The sequence below is a fragment of the Micropterus dolomieu genome, linkage group LG04 (genome assembly GCF_021292245.1).
Source record: "Micropterus dolomieu isolate WLL.071019.BEF.003 ecotype Adirondacks linkage group LG04, ASM2129224v1, whole genome shotgun sequence".
Lineage (NCBI taxonomy): Eukaryota > Metazoa > Chordata > Actinopteri > Centrarchiformes > Centrarchidae > Micropterus > Micropterus dolomieu.
In genome coordinates, this window is record NC_060153.1 from 23,447,283 (window position 1) to 23,466,566 (window position 19,284).

The window sequence follows — 19,284 nt, forward strand, 5'->3', positions numbered from 1 at the left end:
AGCCTGATAATAAGGAATTGCAGTAATCCAGCCTAGAAGTAACAAATGCATGGACTAGTTTTTCTGCATCATTTTTAGACAGGATGTTCCTGATTGTCGCAATATTACGTAGGTGAAAAAAGGCGGTCCTTGAAATTTGCTTAATGTGAGACTTAAACGACATGTCCTGATCAAAGATAACTCCAAGATTCCTTACAGTGGTGCTGGAGGCCAGGGCGATGGCATCAAGGGAAACTATATCTTTAGATAATGCTTAAAACTTCAGTTTTCTGAGTTTAACATTAGAAAATTACAGGTCATCCAGGTTTTAACATCCTGAAGGCACATTTGAAGTTTAGCTAACTGATTAGTTTCATCTGGCTTGATCTATAGATATAACTGAGTATCATCTGCATAACAATGAAAGCTTATGGAATGTTTCCTGATAATATTGCCTAAAGGAAGCATATATAAAGTGAAGAGGATTGGTCCGAGGACAGATCCTTGTGGAACTCCATGACTAACTTTGGCATGCATGGAGAACTCATTAACATGTACAAACTGAAATCAATCTGATAAATAGGACTTAAACCAGCTTAGAGCGGTTCCTTTAATGCCAATGAAATGTTCAAGTCTCTGTAATAGGATCTGATGGTCAATGGTATCAAATGCAGCACTAAGATCTAATAAAAGCAGTACAGAGACAAGTCCTTTGTCTGATGCAATAAGGAGGTCATTAGTAATTTTCACCAGTGCTGTCTCTGTGCTATGATGAGCTCTAAATCCTGACTGAAAATCCTCAAATAAACTATTGCTCTGTAGAAAGTCACACAGCTGTTTAGCAACTGCTTTCTCCAGGACCTTAGAGAGAAATGGAAATGGTTAGATATAGGTCTATAGTTGGCTAAAACATCTAGATCAAGTTTGGGCTTTTTCAGAAGAGGTTTAATTACAGCTACTTTAAAGTACTGTGGTACATAGCCTGTTGATAAAGATAGATTGATCATATCTAGTATAGAAGTGCTAACTAAGGGTAAAACTTCTTTAAGCAGCCTAGCCGGGATGGGGTGTGTTCACACACAACGCGATAACGCAACTACAGCTGTATGAACCCAAAGGAAACATTTTGCTGTGATTAAATAGAAATAAACGGATCAAACTGATACCGAAATAACTACCATATGATGCAGTTTTGTTAAACATATGAATTCATGCTTTGTCAGGTATGTCAGCAAGACAGCAGGACAACAACTTCTAAAATGTTTGTTTTCTGAATGGAGTTCGGATCGATCAGAGCTATACTATGCTAACTTGGTCACAGTAAAGTACAACGATAGCTGGAATAAAGTTACACGTGTTTTCTGAACTCACCAGGTAGTTCAACCTCCTCGCTTTCTTTTCTACAAGTAATGTCCAGTTTTGTCCGGTTTTTATATAAATATGAAGTAGTGCCTAACAACACTGGAACCGGATGTGCACAGAATCTAGCTGCTGAGAAGCTCGAGTGATGATAAATCAACTTGTAATCCCAAAAACGTAAAGTAAAAATCTAATTTAATAAAAGCATTTTAATCCGAGTTCCGCCCTCGAGCAAACGGTGTAGTTGTCAGAGCATAATCCAGTCCGACCACGGGTGTTTATTTGTCCAAAAGCTAGAGCGCTGCTCCCTGCTCCTCTAGCCCAAGTTTAGCAGCTCTCAGCCGGCCTGCAGATTTTCAATCGCCCGCTCTGCCTGGCCCTCTCCACACAACGCTCTGAAGCTGTCGGTGACGTACGGACAATCTCAACTTTGATAGGCTATCGCGACTCGGCGTCATGCGAATTTCTCGCTTGAATTAAAAATATTCAACTCACGCGAATTCCTTCACGTTGCCTTCGCGTCGCCCGCACCGCTCCCTTCGCGCTGCCCAACAGGAAATCGCGGCTCTACTCGTCTTTGCATTGACTTTGCATGTAAACTTACCGCCCCGAACGCTCGCTTCGCTTTTGGTCTGAAAGCATCATTAGTCAAGTCAGACTTTTATGACAAGTCAGGAATATCTTAATATTTGGCAAACATTGTTGTTGGTCTTCAACACGTTTCTCAAAGCTTTATTCTTTTCATTGTTTCTTATTCTCCTCTCTTTCTGTTGCTGTGAAACACAGGCAAAAGGTTTTCTATTCTGCTGCCCTCTAATCTTCTGCTGTTCATGGCATCTGTCATGTGATCAGACATCTAATAATGATGGACAAAACAAGAAGACAGTGTTTAGAATAGAGGAGGGCGCTATCTCCTTTCTGATTGTTTAATCATTTTATCTGTAGAGCTCTCATATGTCAGAGGAGAGTTGAGTTACCTCATGTTACACTGTTTCTTTAAAGGTGCAGTAGGTGTGAAAATCACTTCTCCGCTATCATTCAGTTGACTTTGTTTCAATCCCTGTGTGGACCCTCAAATTCTGTTATTGACCCTTCCTAACTAACCACCTGAATACTGAGGAGTTATTTAATGCAGTGAGAACAGCAGCCACTAAACACTGCCTCTGGACTAACTTCCGTTCTGAGGCCACTAAGTCACTGTGCTGCACTTTTATTGCCAGAATCAGGTAAAAATCTCGATAAATTAGCAGCGATGATTAATGTACTATTTAGTGGAAATGCATCATGCTCCCTTTTCTCAGACCTCATTTAAACCTTCTGCCCAGCTTGTTCTGTTGATGTTTATGTACATTACGCAACACAAGGGACAGCTGTTCACTATTAATGACATTTCACATGTGTTTTTGGCCTTTCAACAGAGCCACCCTGAGATTGACATCCCAGTCACACCGGTGACACCTACCCCAACCACACCAACAACACCACTTGGCACAACGCCGCCCTCTCTCGACAGTAAGTCATACCCCTTTTAATATTTTTATCTAGGGAGACATAGACTGTAGAAAACATGTATGTAGTTTCTGCGATATAACTCATTGGTTCCTGAAGCTACAAAGCAGTGACCGCAAAATCAGCAGGATATGGAAACTGTGTTTCGCCTGTCAGAGTAGAAGAATGTGTTTAGGCAATTATATATTTAAGCATAAATCTTAATCGTTAAGTGTATAGTTCAGAGTTGTACAATGTTGTTTACTTGTCATTATACAGCACAAGGCTGCATAATGAAATTTGTAGTTCCTCCGTGCTAAACACAACATATAATTAAATGTTATTATTAAAAGTATATTAAAATATGGTAATATCTAAAATAAAACAATACAGTTATTTACATACATACAGACACGTATAACTTACACCCCGGACATTCCACATTGCATTTTTTGAATTTGCATGGGCTCAATGTAAACAGCAGCAACCAGATGATAATATGAAAGTTTGATCTTCACAATAAACAGTCTGACATTTTGGAAACAGAGTCCATCTTGACTGCGATTGTGCACCAAACATCATCGATGTAAAACACAGAGTCCACCTCCTCTCATTTTGCCAGAGTCTTGTGCTGAGAGCTTGGAACATGGACCACCTGCCGATGTTGATGGTGCAGGTCTCTGTTACGATGTGGGCACAACAGTCTTCCGTTGCTTGGTCAATTTAAGTCCCATTTTGTCCAGACCGGCTTTTAAATGAGCAGAATTAACTCCAAGCTTGGGCCAGCATGGCTCCTCTCCTGGCTCTCTTTCCTCTCCTCTGAGCATATCTCCGGTTGTTTGGGCCGGGTGGATCGTGGTCTGCTGCTCTTTAATCATCTTCCAATGACTGTACTTATGTCAGAGGTAAAACATGTTTTGGCAATAAAGCCAGGGAAAAAAACAGATAAAAAAACAAAAGCGAAGTTTGAAGGAGCTACCAGCTGTTGCTTCTACAAGCGCTGCCGGTTGCCATAGCAACATCTTAAGCATGCCCCCTTTACCTCAACAGGCAAGTAAGTCATTCAGAGAAACTCACCTTGAATCACAAATTCAATTATTCCCTTTTCTAGAAAGGAAAATGTTTTCCCATTTCCAGTATCTTACAGCCTAAAATACTTGCTTCAGTATTCAGCTATAGTTGTCTCCACCTCAAAGGACACCAGAGCTTACAGGGGAGGACATCGTTAACCTGGTCTTGTCGGTTCTGTATATTTAAAAAAGTTTGATGGCTGCAGGGTCACCTTTAAGCAGAATTGAACTAAATTGAAAATATTGATCTGTCAAAACACCTTGAGTGATGGACAATGAAGTAACGGATTTCTAAAGCTCTCTGTTAAACATGCACCTTCATCATCAGCCCTTTTCAAATATTCAATAGATTTTGAAGGTCATCTGATAGAAGATAGATGCTCATACACAGTATATGGAACTTCTAATGTGGGTTTAATACATTTTAATAATCAGATTGTTACACCATCCCACTTATAATCTCTTTAAACGTGGGTGCCTGGCTGTCACTTCAGGTTTCATGGAAGGTGAATATTTTTGCTGGCACATTCAAAAGCAGGTCATTTAGCTTGCACACACGCTGTTACTGTTAAAATGTGCATGTTTCCATCTCTGGCTAACTCTTCCTCCCTTGCCTCAAACCTCAGAGCCATTTTCTGTATGAAATATTAACCTCCAGCTTCAAATACACGGAGCGTGCATTATGGCATGTCATGAGCTTCAGCACTTACAGGGCCCTCCAGAAATACCAGAAATAATTTCACACATGTGCCTGCAATCACGTGTCAGGAATATGCTTTTTCCTTCCACAGTGTAGCCTCCTGTGATGATATGTTTCTCTGTAATGTGAAATCTTCTTCCTTTGGGCCTGCTGTGATCTGAGGGGAAAAAGGAAACAAATGCGGGTTTTGGGGTAAAAGAGGGAGATGGAAATGACCTGCTCATCATTTATCCATGAAACAAGCTGTATGTTTCAGCGAGCAGAGATTTTAAAAAGATGAAGATGCTTGTCTTGACTACACAGCAAGCTACAGTAGCTACAGTAATGGGACAAAGACATCACTTTTTGTAATGCAGTTATTTGCCTGAATGAGCACTCCGTCGGCCCAAACAAGGGCGACCGCTCATTTCAACCTACAGTAGACTTTGAGTTCAGACTTTCAGAGTTTAGACTCAGGTTTTTGGGATTTGTATAAATGGAATCACTGACTTGAAACCAACCACACACTTTTGTGACTTTGTTTCTTTAGTACATATATTTATCCTGTCTCCATAATATTTAGATAAAATATAGTTAGGTATTTGTAACTGCAGTATTTATGTTTGATTGAAGTTTTACTCGTACATCTGCTGTGTAGTGATGAACAACCCAGAACTGCCTCTGGATCCCAACCTGCAGACTAGCAACCTTCTCATCACCTTCCTCAAGTACTCCTCCATTGTAATGCAAGATACTAAAGGTAAATAGGAAAACATCATGTCCTTTTTGGCTCTGTCACTTCGGCTTCCTATAACTATTCATTCTTTCACCTTTTCTTCTCTGTCTGTCCTTAAGTCTTTTCACATAGTTGTCTTAGATAGCAGTGACAAATAAATGCTGTTCAGTCCAACAATTCTTATCGCACTTTATAGCAGTCATTTGTTTAAGTCACTCTGTCCGAAAAACCCCAGAGGGGAAAAAAAAAAAGTCTTGTTTTCTTTCTACCTGTGAATGGTAACTCATATTTATGTGTTTCCAGATGAGCATCGACTCAACAGTGCTAGACTGTGCCTAATCATCCTCACCTGCATAGCCGAGGTAAGAGCAGCGACACTGCTGCAGCATTTGCGCCCTCCACAGATTGTCTTAGTTCTGATTTCATCTCTCTCTCTGTGTGATAGGACCAGTACGCCGATGCCTTTCTTCACGACGACAACATGAATTTCAGAGTCAATCTCCACAGAATGGTGAGTTGCTGGTTGTGAGTTAGTGAACGTGAGCACAGAAGTGACGGAACAAATTATAAAGTTACAGCGGCACAACATGTCTGGTATTTTTTATCATCCCGATCAGTAATATCAACATGTATTATTTTAAAGGGTTTGAGTTTAAGTACATATGCAGGTGCTTCAGCTAGTATTCGTGTAGTGATTAATGACATTCAGTAAGTTTACATACACTTGAGTATCTGGGTTACTCAGAGAAACCAGGTTACGCAGCTAAATTACATTACAATGCCCATTACATTATTAACCTTGTTACAGTAAATCTGCGTACACGGGCAGCAGGTCAGTAATCAGATTTCTCCAGTGACCTTATTTTGGAGCTACGACTTGATTTGAACTGTGATAGAAGAAGCTGCTTCTGTACAGACGAGAATGCATCGCTCCATATAATGATCTCTCCTTTCGTCCATTGCTTAGTTGTTACTACTTCTTTTGTCATGCACGTGCATTCTTGTAAAAAGCAGTTTAGAAACCCGGTTACATGGCAGAAAAATCTGTGTTCTCAAGGAGAAAAATACCTGAAGAAAGTTTCTTTTCTACGTGACATTTAAGAAATCCGCTTACAAAGTTGACTGTAAGCCTGGTTACTTAAGTGCTGCATGATAAAGACCATGACACTTTATTATTTTTGCGAAATTTGAAACTTGTGTTATTAGTGACATACAGCTAGAAGAAAGGCTCACAAAATTGGATCCATCAGCCAGATATTGGCCTTAAAAATACTGTCTTGTACAATATTGTCTTAATTAAACTGATATTAGTCAGTCCTTGTAGTATGCGGATGCACCTGTCCATCTCTAGCATATGCAGTACAATGTATTCATACACATTTACATACTGACTCTATATTTCAATTCTATGTTGTTTTTCAGCCCATGAGGCACAGAAAAAAAGCCGTGGACAAGAACATCCCGTCACGGCCGCTGGTGTGTGCTCTTCTAGGTATGAGGAATATTTAGCTGTTTACTGTGGACTTAAACCGGCAGTGACTCTATGAGTTCGCTAGAACGTCTAATCTACCTTCTGGGTTTGTGTAGTTTCTTATGGTAATGGCTACAAACCAGATATTGAAGTTTGGAATATTAGCCACTCTACAGTCTCCACTGTGTTTTTGACTTCTTACTTTACTTAAGCTATTTATTCGATAGATAGCTAGAATATGTAGAATTAGTTATGCCTGCTTTTAATCCCTTTTGTCGTAGAGAAGGATTGTTTCAGGTTGTTTTTGCTTCTCTGTTTTTGGACTTTGTTGTTTGGATATATTTACTCTGCACTCTGCTCCTGGTCTATATGTATTTATGGTATCTTAATTATATGATTGAAACAATAAAAACATTTTATTAATTTATTCATTCTTAAAATGGTTCTGCAGATGACATTGATTCACGTGATAGTATTATATATATTTATTCACTACACATTTCCCTACTACTTGGTGGGATATCTTTTCCTGCCATGTTAACCGGCAATTTAGTTTCTGTATAGCTGTTTTTGCTTTACTGCTGCTTCTCACACTAACAATCACTATGTCACTATTTGAGGTTAAGCAAGTCGTCTCTCCACTGGCTGCCTGTCGTTTTTAGAATCCATTTTAAGATCTTATTGTTTGTTTTTAAATCTCTTAATGGGCTGGCACCATCATATTTATCTGATATGCTGATTTTGCACACTCCAGTCAGAGCACTCAGGTCCACTGACCAGCTGCTTTTAGACTGTCCAAGGTCCAGACTGAAAACCAGAGGCGACAGAGCTTTTTCAGTAGCAGGTCCTAAGCTCTGGAACTCTCTTCCTCTCAACATTAGAGCAGCTACCTCTATTGAGAGCTTTAAATCACTTTTAAAAACACATCTTTTTGCACTGGTTTTTAACACATGCTGAGCGGTGACATTTTATTGTTGTTATTGTAAGTATAGTTTTTATCTGTTGTCTGTTTTTATTGTTTTTGGCATATTCTGTGTTAGAAGGGTTTTATTCGGCTATTTATTATGCTTTTTATCTTATGCTGTTCTCTGTATCTGTACAGCACTTTGGGGCAGTAGTGACTGTTTGTAAATGTGCTATATAAATAAACTTTGACCTTTGACCTTTAAAGGTTCCTGCCGTTAACCCTTTCCGTTTGTATCCTTCTAACAGTTATTCTTTTCTCTGTCTTCGCCTGTACCCCTTTGTGTAGATCTGATGGTAGAGTTTATTGTCACCCATATGATGAAGGATTTCCCCATGGATTTATACATGTGAGAACACATGCACGTCATACATTTTTAGTCGTCTCATCCACCAACCAGCTCCGTCACCACAGTTTTATGTGTTCATTTCCTGTGCAGGCGCTGCGTGCAGATCATCCACAAACTCCTGTGCTACCAGAAGAAGTGCAGAATCAGGTTACACTACACCTGGAGAGAGCTCTGGTCAGGTAAAGACTCCTCGCTTTCTCTCCTGTGTCATTTATGTCTGAATAATAGGGTAGGCAGGAACTTTTCCCAGGAGATCAAGAACCTTTCGAGGAAATCTGATACTTAACCTGCATTTCTACTGGAGGAACCCAGGACTGAAATTAGGTATTAGTTGTTGTGGTCATGGTCACACAAGCTAGAGGCTGAATGAGAGAGAGGAACCAGTGATGAGAGTGAAATCAAACTGATTTGATCTAACACTCAGCAGATCATCCACTTTCGAGACAGACGCTCAAGACCGTTTTCAGTTTCCTCTTTCTCCACTGCATTTCTCCCTTTCATTCATTCATTAAATACAACTCAACTTTGATGATCCCATCTTTTTTTTCAAGCACCGACAGCAAATGAAATTTGGTATTTAATGTCACCCTCAGGATCAAGTGTAATCACTTTGGTTATCTCCCAGATAATAAAACATCATATTCGTGTTTGTTATGGCCACTAGTTTTAGTTTTACTACTACTTTGTGTATGAGAAATCATATTTAGTTCAAACACGCTGTCATTGCATTTGTGAACAAAAGTTTGCAAAACAAAAGGTAAGGGGTAACATTGCCTTGTTTTACAGTTTCTGCTGTTTTCTGTGGTCTTTGCAAACAAACTGTGTTAAATAAATTGTGTTTTGGAAGTTTTGCGACAGGACTTGTTTATAGTTTAATTTTTCAAAAGAAATTTCAGGACACAACATATGCATACTTTAAATCAGAAAAAAGTTTGATTTGCTGGGCGTCACCTAAGACTTGAGTAAATAGTCACTGCTTTTGCAAAACCAATTTCCTTCTGAAGTCATTGGGCTGGTTGTTTTGGAAATGTATTGCATCATTGAGATTGGATAATGAGTCTCTAAAGGAAGCACAAGCCGTCCTGGTGGCCTTGTTTTCAGCCTGGTCAACACACAACAGGATAACGTTTCAGCTTGTAATGGCCCCATCGCACTGTCTCATTAGAATACAAATTCCTCTAATCAGACCAATAATCAGCTTAATTCCCTGAATGACACCGACCCTCTTCTCCTGGTGGTGATAATAGCATACCATGAAATAAGACTGGAGAGAAAAAAAAGAGCCAAATTAAAGCAATAGATGTGTTTATCTTCTTTCAGCATGTTGTTGTGCCAGCTTGTTTTGGATGATCACCACTCCAGATTATTTCATTAACATGTGCGTGTCTCTCTCTGCACAGCTCTCATCAACCTGCTGAAATTCCTGCTGTCAAATGAGACCACACTGCTGGCCAAGCACAACATCTTTCATCTGGCCTTACTGGTGAGCAACACACACACTCACAAAACATGCAGACAGGGCCTTGACAGCACAGTGTACCATGGAAATTAGTTTCACAGGGATATATGTCTGCTCTTGTAGTAAGAGGAGAGCCAGCCAGCCATGCTGTGTCAGTGGTGCTACTCATAGCCCAGCTGTGCATACAACTCAAATCACACACAGGAGTCTAAACTGCTTCCTTTTTATTAGATTTCAGAGGAGACAAAAGATGCCAAACCGGTTTGGTTTGTTTTTCTTCTCAGACTCGTTGTGAATGAATTGTTCAAATAACGTGTGTCTCCTTATCCAGGTAGTGAACCTGTTCAACATGTTCATAACATACGGCGACACGTTCCTGCCAACCTCCAACAGCTACGATGAGCTGTACTACGAAATTGTACGAATGCACCAGGTGTTCGACAACCTCTACTGTATGGGTACGTTAGTAGAAGCTGAACTGCAGTGTTTAACCTGAGCAGAACAGAAACGATTATTGTGAGTTCCCAAATAAAAGCTGTTATTCAAACAATGTCTCAAATATTAGCCATCATGAACAAATATAAACTGGGTACAGGTGGAATTACTTGTAGCCTACTGCAGCAGGTCACACGTTAAATTTAACAGAAACACTAGCTTCATTCCCCAATGAATTCCACTGTTTTCACTTTTTTCCGGATCATTGTTAAACTTCCGTCAACAAATTTTACTGCAGATTTCACATTATTAAAGTATTCTAGCGTTCCCTTTATCGCTAATTAAATTAGTGAATGAAATCTGTGTTTCTGCCTGTTCCAATTAAAGGCCTAGTTCAATTTGAGAATTTACGGTTTTGATTGACAGAAAACTGACTGGCAACTATCAAGTATCTTTTTTTTTGTTTGTTTGTGTACGGTTTTCTATCATAAATTTGATATCATTGGACTTTTGGTTGGATAACATTTGAAGATGCCACTTTGGGCTCTAGGAAACCGGTTTTCCACTATTTTCTGACATTTAATAGACACAATGATTACTGGAGTGCAGATTAATTGACAATAAAAATGATTGTTGGTTAGAGCTCTGAACCTCACAGTTGAAAAGAGATGTGTTCATTTGTTGCTAATACCAGTTTTTATCATTAATTTACTGCCTTCTAGTTCTGAGAGTATCAACAAACACGGGCCAGTGGAAGGAGGCAGCCAGCAAAGTCACCCATGCCCTCGTCAATGTTCGGTAAAATCACATGCACACACTCTCACAACGCACAAACACTGTGTCCTGCGAAGGAGAAAAGAGTCATATTAGATCGAGGGAAACTGCAAATAAGAATGTGTTGCAGGAAAGTCACAATAAAGTGAATGAAGTTAAGTCTTTCAAACTATAATTGTAGGTTCTTCATCTCCAGCCAGTTCCTTCCCTCCCTTCCTTTCCTCCTCTAAGCCCCTCTATTTGATAATGAAAAAAATTTAAGCCTTTATCTCCTTCACCCCAACCCAGCTCTAGTCCACACACAGTACTTGGTCTCTTCTCCACTATGTTCCCCTTTAATCTGTCTTTCTTCCTCCATCTTCTCTGAGGAGATGATCCTCTCAGGTCACCCTGGCTTGGAGGCCCCATGAGGGGGCCACTCAACTGGGCTCCTGAAGGAGCAGACGCCACTGCTTTAAATAAGCAGTTTCAAGGGTTGAGTGGGAGGCAGGGGGAAAGAGATTGAAAGGGTAATATTTGAAAGATTAAATGAATGAAGGCAGAGAGGTATAAAGAACCCACAGAGACTGTGTTGAAATGAACTCAAATGAAGGGACCGATTCCATTTTACTCCCATCAATTCATTCCCCCATACACTGGCTTCTCACATGTAAATGACAACAGAATTACCAATGCGGAGAATGCTCTGCATTTTGGTCACGATAATTTATTTGATATATGATGTACTCTAACTAGTACAAAATAAGCCATTTCATCACACAGCTTATTTCATCAACTTATATTTGAGCTATAGAGCAGTGTATGTATATGCTAATGCTGGAAAAGATTGCCTCTCCATTTACATCTTAAATTCTCTGATGTGCTCACACAAGGTGAAGGTGGCATTGAGGTGGAATTGAATAGGAATGAGTAGAAATGAATTTAGATGTTAAACAGCATGTCTGAACTTTGCTTGTCAAATATCTTGTCAAAATTGCCGATTGCAAACCCTCTCGCCTTGAACATTATTGTACTATTAGTTTGCACCTAAACAAGAAACACAGAAATGGCTTTTCCAGAAAGCTGCATGCACATTTTAATTAGTGTTCGAGGTGGCTGCAATTGTACACTACACTTTACAGCCTACACCAAAAGTATACAAAGTACTTTTTCATGGTTTATGCTGGGACCCTTGGTTCCAATTCAGGGGAATCTTATTGCTACAGCATAGAATAATATTTTAGACTACATCCACATTAAGCCATCTAATTCTCACTTGCAGATTTTTATGTTTCAGCGGAACAATTCATGAGCCACGTCACTGTGGCTCATGAATTCTTCCTGCTAATATCAGACAGCGATTCCTATGCTGCTGGGCTGCAGTGCAGATCAGATTATTTTATGAGAAAGACATTGTCTGACAAGTAAACATCAATACAGGATAATGACAACAGTTGCAGTGTGAAAGTTAAAGGCCACAAAAGACTGTCTATTTACTGAAACACACCCCCTGGCCATGACCGGGCAACGTCATTGCTTTGCAAAGGCTCTTTTTTTCCCCTGTATACACTAAACTACCTAAGCAAATGTACTATTTTTGGCTGACCTCACCACTGCTCTTGTGGCTTAATGGGATAAAATCCCTGAAGCCAGGAGGAAAGTCTTCCCAAAATAAGACCGCTCTTGGTTTTGGAGTGAGGTGTGTAACAATCGCACGTGTTCAGGTGTGCATGTGGTTTTGGAATATAGTGGACATCCTTTGAGGAAAATGTCCATTCAACTTCATTTCAGAAGCATTTGTGTTTTTTATCTTTAAGGGCCATCATCAACCATTTTAACCCTAAGATTGAGTCGTACGCTGCTGTGAACCACATATCCCAGCTGTCAGAAGAACAGGTAAACACTGTTTCCCTCCTTTTACACTCTGACTAAAAGCTGCATGTAAATAAAAATGAACTTCAGCAACATCTCGGGTCCATTTGGTCGGTACTCCACTGAAACATCACTCTGGTCATTTCAAAAGTAAATCTTTATGAATTTTTTAGTACACAGTGGAAAACACTCAATGCTTCCAAGTGTTTGAGAAAGGGGCACCCCGCATTTTATTTTGAAAGAAGGTCTATTCAGGAAGTAATTATGGGGCAGGAGGTAGAGCGGGTTGCCTGTTAATCGGAAGGTCGGCGGTTCAATCCCCGGCTCCTCCAGACTGCATGTCGAAGTGTCCCTGGGCAAGACACTGAACCCCGAATTGCCCCTGGCGGCTTTTCCACCAGTGTATGAATGTGTGTGAATGTTAGTTTCTGTTTGAGCACTTAGGCTCAGTGTATGATGTGAGTAAGTAGTATAAATGTGAGTGAATGGTGAATGCAGATGTAGTGTAAAACCACTTTGAGTGGTCGAAAAGACTAGAAAGGCGCTATACAAATATGGAGCATTTATGGAGCGTAATTACAGCTGCGTTGCATAGATGGATCACTCGGACAATACTTGTGGTGGTGAGACACCTAGAAAAGCAGTCGTTACCACACGCCACTGAGCTTTATACGCATCACTGCACACAGGTCAGGCAGGTGGGAGGGCCCTGTTCACGACCAATATGAAGCTGTTGTCACCGTATGTGACAGAATTCACCTCTTACTGTACTCTTGAAGGAAACATCCCCCTAAAAACAAAAACATTGTAGATTTTTGTGTATATATTTAAAGTACAGTAAATGTTGCAGTTTCTCTGATGTCTGCAGCTGCCCTTGTAGAAATAATGACAGTGAGAGCCCTACTCTTCTGCAGACACCGATTTGAGTCATTAAGCAACTGGACTACTTCTGAAACACTTGAGTTATTCCTTCATCATTAGTGGAAAAACCTTAGTGTGGAAGGAGGCTGAACTTCACAGATATGAGCGTCGTGAGCTCCATTTAAGACTTAATCATTTATGTCGAATCGGAGAGGACAGAAAAACAGCCAGAAGAGTCCTTTTTTACAAGCTGATAAGAGAGTGATTGATTTGGTCATTATACTCCTCAATTACCTCTCTGTTGTTATCTCCTAGATTTATTCACAACAAAGAGGGAAGGCAGAAGTTAGCTTTGGTGTCTTATGAGCTGCCAGTGGTTTTATATAACTGGCGATATTAACACTGTCCTCATTAGATAAAGTAACTTTTTGATAAGTGGCAGTTTCTTCTTTCACACTTGTAGTTGTCTATGTGGAGCTACTGTGTGATGCAAATCTTACGCTAATTCAAAGGTTGCGCTCCCCATATTGACAAATATGGTTTCAAAAATGCATTTAACAGAAGACTTTTTGTTTTGATGTGTTGTGAGAGCGCAAACCGCTGAGCTGCATGAACAAATAAGCAGAAGCCAGTCGTTTAAATGAGGACATCCACACTGACAGAGCTTCAGTGAGAGGCTGGAGAGGCTGTCCACATCCTTTCCAAACCATCTGACACAACCTTTTCACGCTGACGCTCCTCTCTCCACAAAGATTGCACAAAACGCTGCTGAATTTGAATGGGTTGTCTTTTCATATTGCTCTGTGTACTTGGTTCACTGTGGTTATATTATGTAGGAATCAAGACAGATATGTTATATGACTCAGGTGGGGGACAAAACCTTGATCAGGACATTATGTGAAGGACTTTTTTAAGGGCTTAACACCAGTATTGGTGTTTGGAGTAGTGCATGCTGACGTTTCTATTTTAATTGATGACCATAGAATTTGCTCCAAAATCTTCACATGGCTACCAACCGGACTTCATTGATGTTCATAATTTTGTTCTGCTCTCATGGTAGCAATCAATATTATGACTAAAAATGATCCAATACAGTCCTTTTTGGGATGCCTTGGTGGCCCAGGGTTTATGAACCGCAACGTCCCCTGTTTATGTTCGGCGGGGGACCTTTTGTTGCATGTCATTCCTCCTCTCTCTCTCCCCCCTCATTTCTTGTCATCTCCCTACTATCTTCATCCAAAAGAGTGAATTTTTAAAAAGGTTTTTTTTAGGGCATTGTTCATTTATTAGACAATGTGCTTTGCTACTCTCAGAATTCTCAAAATTAGGTCATCTCAACAAAGACATCTTAAAAATCAGGCTGAACAAAATAATGCTCACCACAAACGGACGTAAAAGGTAAAGACGTTTCCTCTTATCTCACTGATGAACGTTAATGTAACCAGATTATCGGCTGTGGATTATGAGATATAACTAGATTAGCAGCTGTGGATTATGAGATATAACTAGATTAGCATCTGTGGACTATGGGGGAGAACGAAGGTAGAGAAAGCAAGAATAGATGATCGGCTGAACTTTGGTCCATTTGAGAGACCTTTAGATTATGGCTTTTTCAGGCTAAGCTCTTTATTTTTCTCCCGTCTCGCCTCTGTGCTGAGTGTGAAACCTTGCATTTCCTTCTCTTTGTCTTTTAACGTACATGCTCAACATGCAGACACAGTGACCACCTGCCACCTGGAGCGTCTTCATCCCCTACAGTGGCACTAGAAGATGGATGGCCTCCCAGACACACACAGCATGAAGTCGAGTCGCTGTACTCTGGCTGTCTCTCACACACACGTCATACAATTTTAGAGTTGAAACTCTCTTTAGCACACAAAACTGCTTTTGTATCTGCGCTTCAAAATAAACACAATGTCAACCGCGTGCACACAATCATATCTGCTCTGTGATGCAGAATGTTGCCCAGCTGAGTCGAGTGTGTGTGTTATCATTTCTGTCAGCGCCAAAACAGCGAGTGGTAAATGTTACATTGTCTCTCTGTCTTCTCTTGACTTTTTATTTAATTCTATTACTATTCCTCACCTGTTCATTATTTCTGCCTGTAACCAGTTTGTCGTAGCTCACACTCTCTCCCCCTGCTCCTTTCATCTTTTCTGTCCTTTGCATTCGCCGCAAATGAGCTAAAACATCTAAAAACACATTAGTTGAGGTTACAGCTCAAACCTGCCGCCACATTTCTACAGAGAGAGGAGGGTGATGGGGAGTTGTGAGGGAGAAAGAGGCAAGTGAGACGTGGGTAGGATTTTTTTCATCAGACGTTTAAAGAAAGACAACGGAGAACTGTAGATTTATAAGAAGAAAATAAAAGTAGCATGTTTTCCTTCTCCTAACCCTCTGTTTTCATTTAACATTTAAAGTGATGATTCAGCTGTTCAGTCAGTTCGGGTTAACATCTGTATGTTTATCTGGTTAAAAGCTGGGCTTGTTTGAGAGGAGTGTTTCATAGAGCTTCTGCGGGAAGCATAACAAAGAGCAGCTTGTGCATCTCATTGTTAATGTTTATGCTGTGTGGAGACATGGGACATTAATAAAATAATGGGAACGGTCTTGCTAGGGGCTATTTCATGGCTCAGTGGGGGAGTGGCAGGGGTGGAAGTGTGGAGAATCTCTGCATAATTAGCTCTGTTTTCTGCTTCTTATCTCAGCTGGACTTTACCACAGGAAAGTGCGTCCTGTGATCTTATAACCATAGTGTACACACATAAAAAGATAATTAAACAACTACTGTGTGAAAAGTTTAACAGAGCTGTAGCTAATGTTGCACAATCATGTGGACAAATAGGACAAAACAAACAAGTAAGAAAGAAAGCAGATAAAATGCTACAAAAATCCTGATGTGACATTACAGTATTTCAACAGTCCATATGACCTCTTTTGAGTAAATATGTTGTAATAAACTATTAAACACTAATTAATATTTAAATGTTCAGTTCAAGTTACATGTTTACTGTACGGTGCGGTACCCACTCTGTATTATGGAGTTGGGGTAAGTTATGCAACATTAATTTTGCTGTTGCCCACATTTCTCATCTTAGGTGTTGGAGGTGGTTCGGTCCAACTATGACACACTGACCCTCAAACTGCAGGATGGTTTGGACCAGTTTGAGAGATACTCGGAGCAGCCTAAAGAGGCAGCCTTCTTCAAGGAGCTGGTAAGAGGGAGAAAGGGCAATGACTTGTGGCTGTTGATGGTTTAGTGGTTGTTTCCTTCTGCAACATTTTACTGGTCACTGCTGTTTACAATCAACAAGGTGTTTTTGCAAAGTCGACGGCTGCAAAAATAGTATGTAATAGAAAGTGAACAGAAATGAGTAAGTTTAAAAAAAACAAACTACCGTTAAAATGATTTCTATGATTATTTTTTAATTTTTTGTGTTTCTAGACTTAAATAAATAAGCAGGTAAACTGAGATGCACTTGCCCCATACTACCAGCAGCAAACTATACCGATTGACAACTAGTTTAGTTATGTGCGCCATTTCCCTTGAAATGCAATATTTTTAGTATTGCACTTCCATAAAGTTGAGGGAGAAGTGAGACAAAGATTAAAAAAAAGAACGGGCAATATCACAACAGCACAGACTGAGATATCCTGAGGCTAGATCCTACTCTTCCCATAATGCAACTCAATATTATTATTATTATTGCGATTATTTTGGCAGATATTGTGATAGGAGTCAAAATAATAGTGGAAAAAAATGTAAAAGTGATGAATAAGTGATTTTTTTCTGAGAAGCATGTTCTCATACGTCTGGAGAGTATGATTTGCAGGCTGGGGCATCTCTGCAGCACCACAGTACTTCATTTTTATTGGTATGTTTTGACAAATTGTACCTTTTTATCAAAAAATTGCAGCTCCTGCGATTTGGATATTGCACTTGCCCATATTACGATTTCAATAATGTTTCGATTAATTGTTCAGCCCTAGTGGAGTGGAGCTGGAAGGAACCTTTAATTTTGATGATGTTTTCTGTAGTTTTTGGCGTATGTGCAGCCTTAAGAGGTAGTGGATTGTTGTAAATCAGCAGACTTGCTGTCAGAGAGTTTTATATGCATCTGCAGCTACATATGAATTCATTTGGGATGAGGGTGAATTGTCTGGGATGGGAATAAGCCTCAGTCTCTCTGTGTTTATAGAAATCTGTGAACTGGTAATCTGCTTTTCTGTCTGCAGGTGCGCTCCATCAGTCTGAATGTGAGGAAGAATGTCTCTTTGAACACACTGAGTCAGGACGTCCTGCTCAAAGAGTTTTCCACCATCTCCTGAAAGACACACACACACCCACACCCCCCCCCCCCCAGCCTTCTCTGGACATACACAGTACATTTGTGTGCGTGTGGACATGTACACATACAGAACTAACACCAACCAGTACAATCCTCGATTGTTCTTTCCATGATTCGTCTCGACCCCTCATCCTCTGTCCCTCCTGTGACCTGAATGATGGAAACATTTCCTACGGAGACCCCTGCAGGCTGGATGCACCTTAAGGAAAGATCTGAAAACTCTCCAGACTTGCTCCTGTTTGTGGTTGTTCATATGTGTGTGTGATAACTTTAAGGAAGTGCCCGTGTTGCACTGGTTCCTCGTGTGCAATCTGCAGTATTGGCTGGACTGTTAACTGACACGTGCAAGTCTGGATTTACGATTCAAGTATTTTTAACCGAGATGTCCAGCTCCACCTTTTTTTGCCACTGATGATGTTGTAAGTAGCTTCTAGTGTCAAACTGATCAGAGAATATGGTTTATGATTTGTCTTTCCAGTAATTATTTCAGAAGATTCAGGATTGAGTGAAACATTATGTCCTCCCTAACAACCATAGTGGTGACCTTGAGCCTTTTTGAGTTCTAATCTCATTTAAAGTCCTCTTTGATTAGAGCGTTAACCCTTTATTTGCGTCTGAATTCTCTTTGTGTGAATGATAACTTAAACCTCTACTTGTTTGAAACAAATATACAAGTATTTTATATTTGCGTTCGCTAAGGGGTAGAACATTTTGAACAGTAATTAAGTTGGGAATGCTCTGAAGTGATAAAAACAAACCTTGTTATTGTTGTAGCATACCTTTGTTTTTGAACAAAGCCATGACTTAACATTTACTACTGTGCGTCACACAAGTCGTTTCTCTATTTAGTTTAACGAATGAATGTATTAAAGGATGCGGTTGGTTTAGAAGGAAAACTGTTCAGATAATGGTTGAACATTAAGATTGTTGAAAGTGATGACTGCTTGTGTGTCTCTGGCACATGAAGTCAGTTTAGTGAAAAAATATTCTTTACTTTTGAGCTCATCCTGTCTTTTTCTCATTCAGAACATTTGAAATTATTATTTCTGACTGGAAGCAGCAGATCTGACTTATGCAACTCCTTCAAGTATAGGGTCTTGTTTCTTTCATCTCTTACTCCTGTAGGTATATTTATGTTTCTTTTTTAAAATAAAGGTTGGTTTCCTACTACTTAACTAGTGCTTCCTCTTTTGACTAGGTAAGACCCATTTAGAAAAACACATCTATATTGTAACATCAAAACAAACCATAATATTCTTTTGGAAGCTTTCCGGGGAACACCCTTATCTCTGCGATCTAAACAGTCACTGTCCTTTGCTGACTCTGCTGACCCAGTCTGAGTTTTGATATATTGGGCGTCAGTGGGAGGCTTTATTACCACACACTGCAGAAGTGAAATATGACTTTTCATTCGATTTCACTACCTGCTCAGCACCAAACATTCAGAGACTTAAGAGAGA

The 19,284-nt window shown here is 40.0% G+C and overlaps 1 protein-coding gene across 1 annotated transcript in view; it reads left to right on the top strand.

Annotated features, from left to right (window-relative positions):
• armh3 (armadillo like helical domain containing 3) overlaps window positions 1-18,994 on the top strand; it is a 47,258-nt gene extending 28,264 nt beyond the window's left edge. The window contains exons 14-26 of the mRNA XM_046046988.1: window positions 2,757-2,850; window positions 5,234-5,335; window positions 5,615-5,673; window positions 5,757-5,822; window positions 6,734-6,803; window positions 8,035-8,095; window positions 8,186-8,274; window positions 9,496-9,578; window positions 9,886-10,012; window positions 10,712-10,787; window positions 12,560-12,638; window positions 16,574-16,690; window positions 17,712-18,994. Coding sequence (XP_045902944.1) covers window positions 2,757-2,850; window positions 5,234-5,335; window positions 5,615-5,673; window positions 5,757-5,822; window positions 6,734-6,803; window positions 8,035-8,095; window positions 8,186-8,274; window positions 9,496-9,578; window positions 9,886-10,012; window positions 10,712-10,787; window positions 12,560-12,638; window positions 16,574-16,690; window positions 17,712-17,804 — 1,116 coding nt within the window. The 3' untranslated portion in view covers window positions 17,805-18,994. The remainder of the gene's footprint in view (window positions 1-2,756; window positions 2,851-5,233; window positions 5,336-5,614; window positions 5,674-5,756; window positions 5,823-6,733; window positions 6,804-8,034; window positions 8,096-8,185; window positions 8,275-9,495; window positions 9,579-9,885; window positions 10,013-10,711; window positions 10,788-12,559; window positions 12,639-16,573; window positions 16,691-17,711) is intronic.
• The last annotated feature ends 290 nt before the right edge of the window (window positions 18,995-19,284 follow it).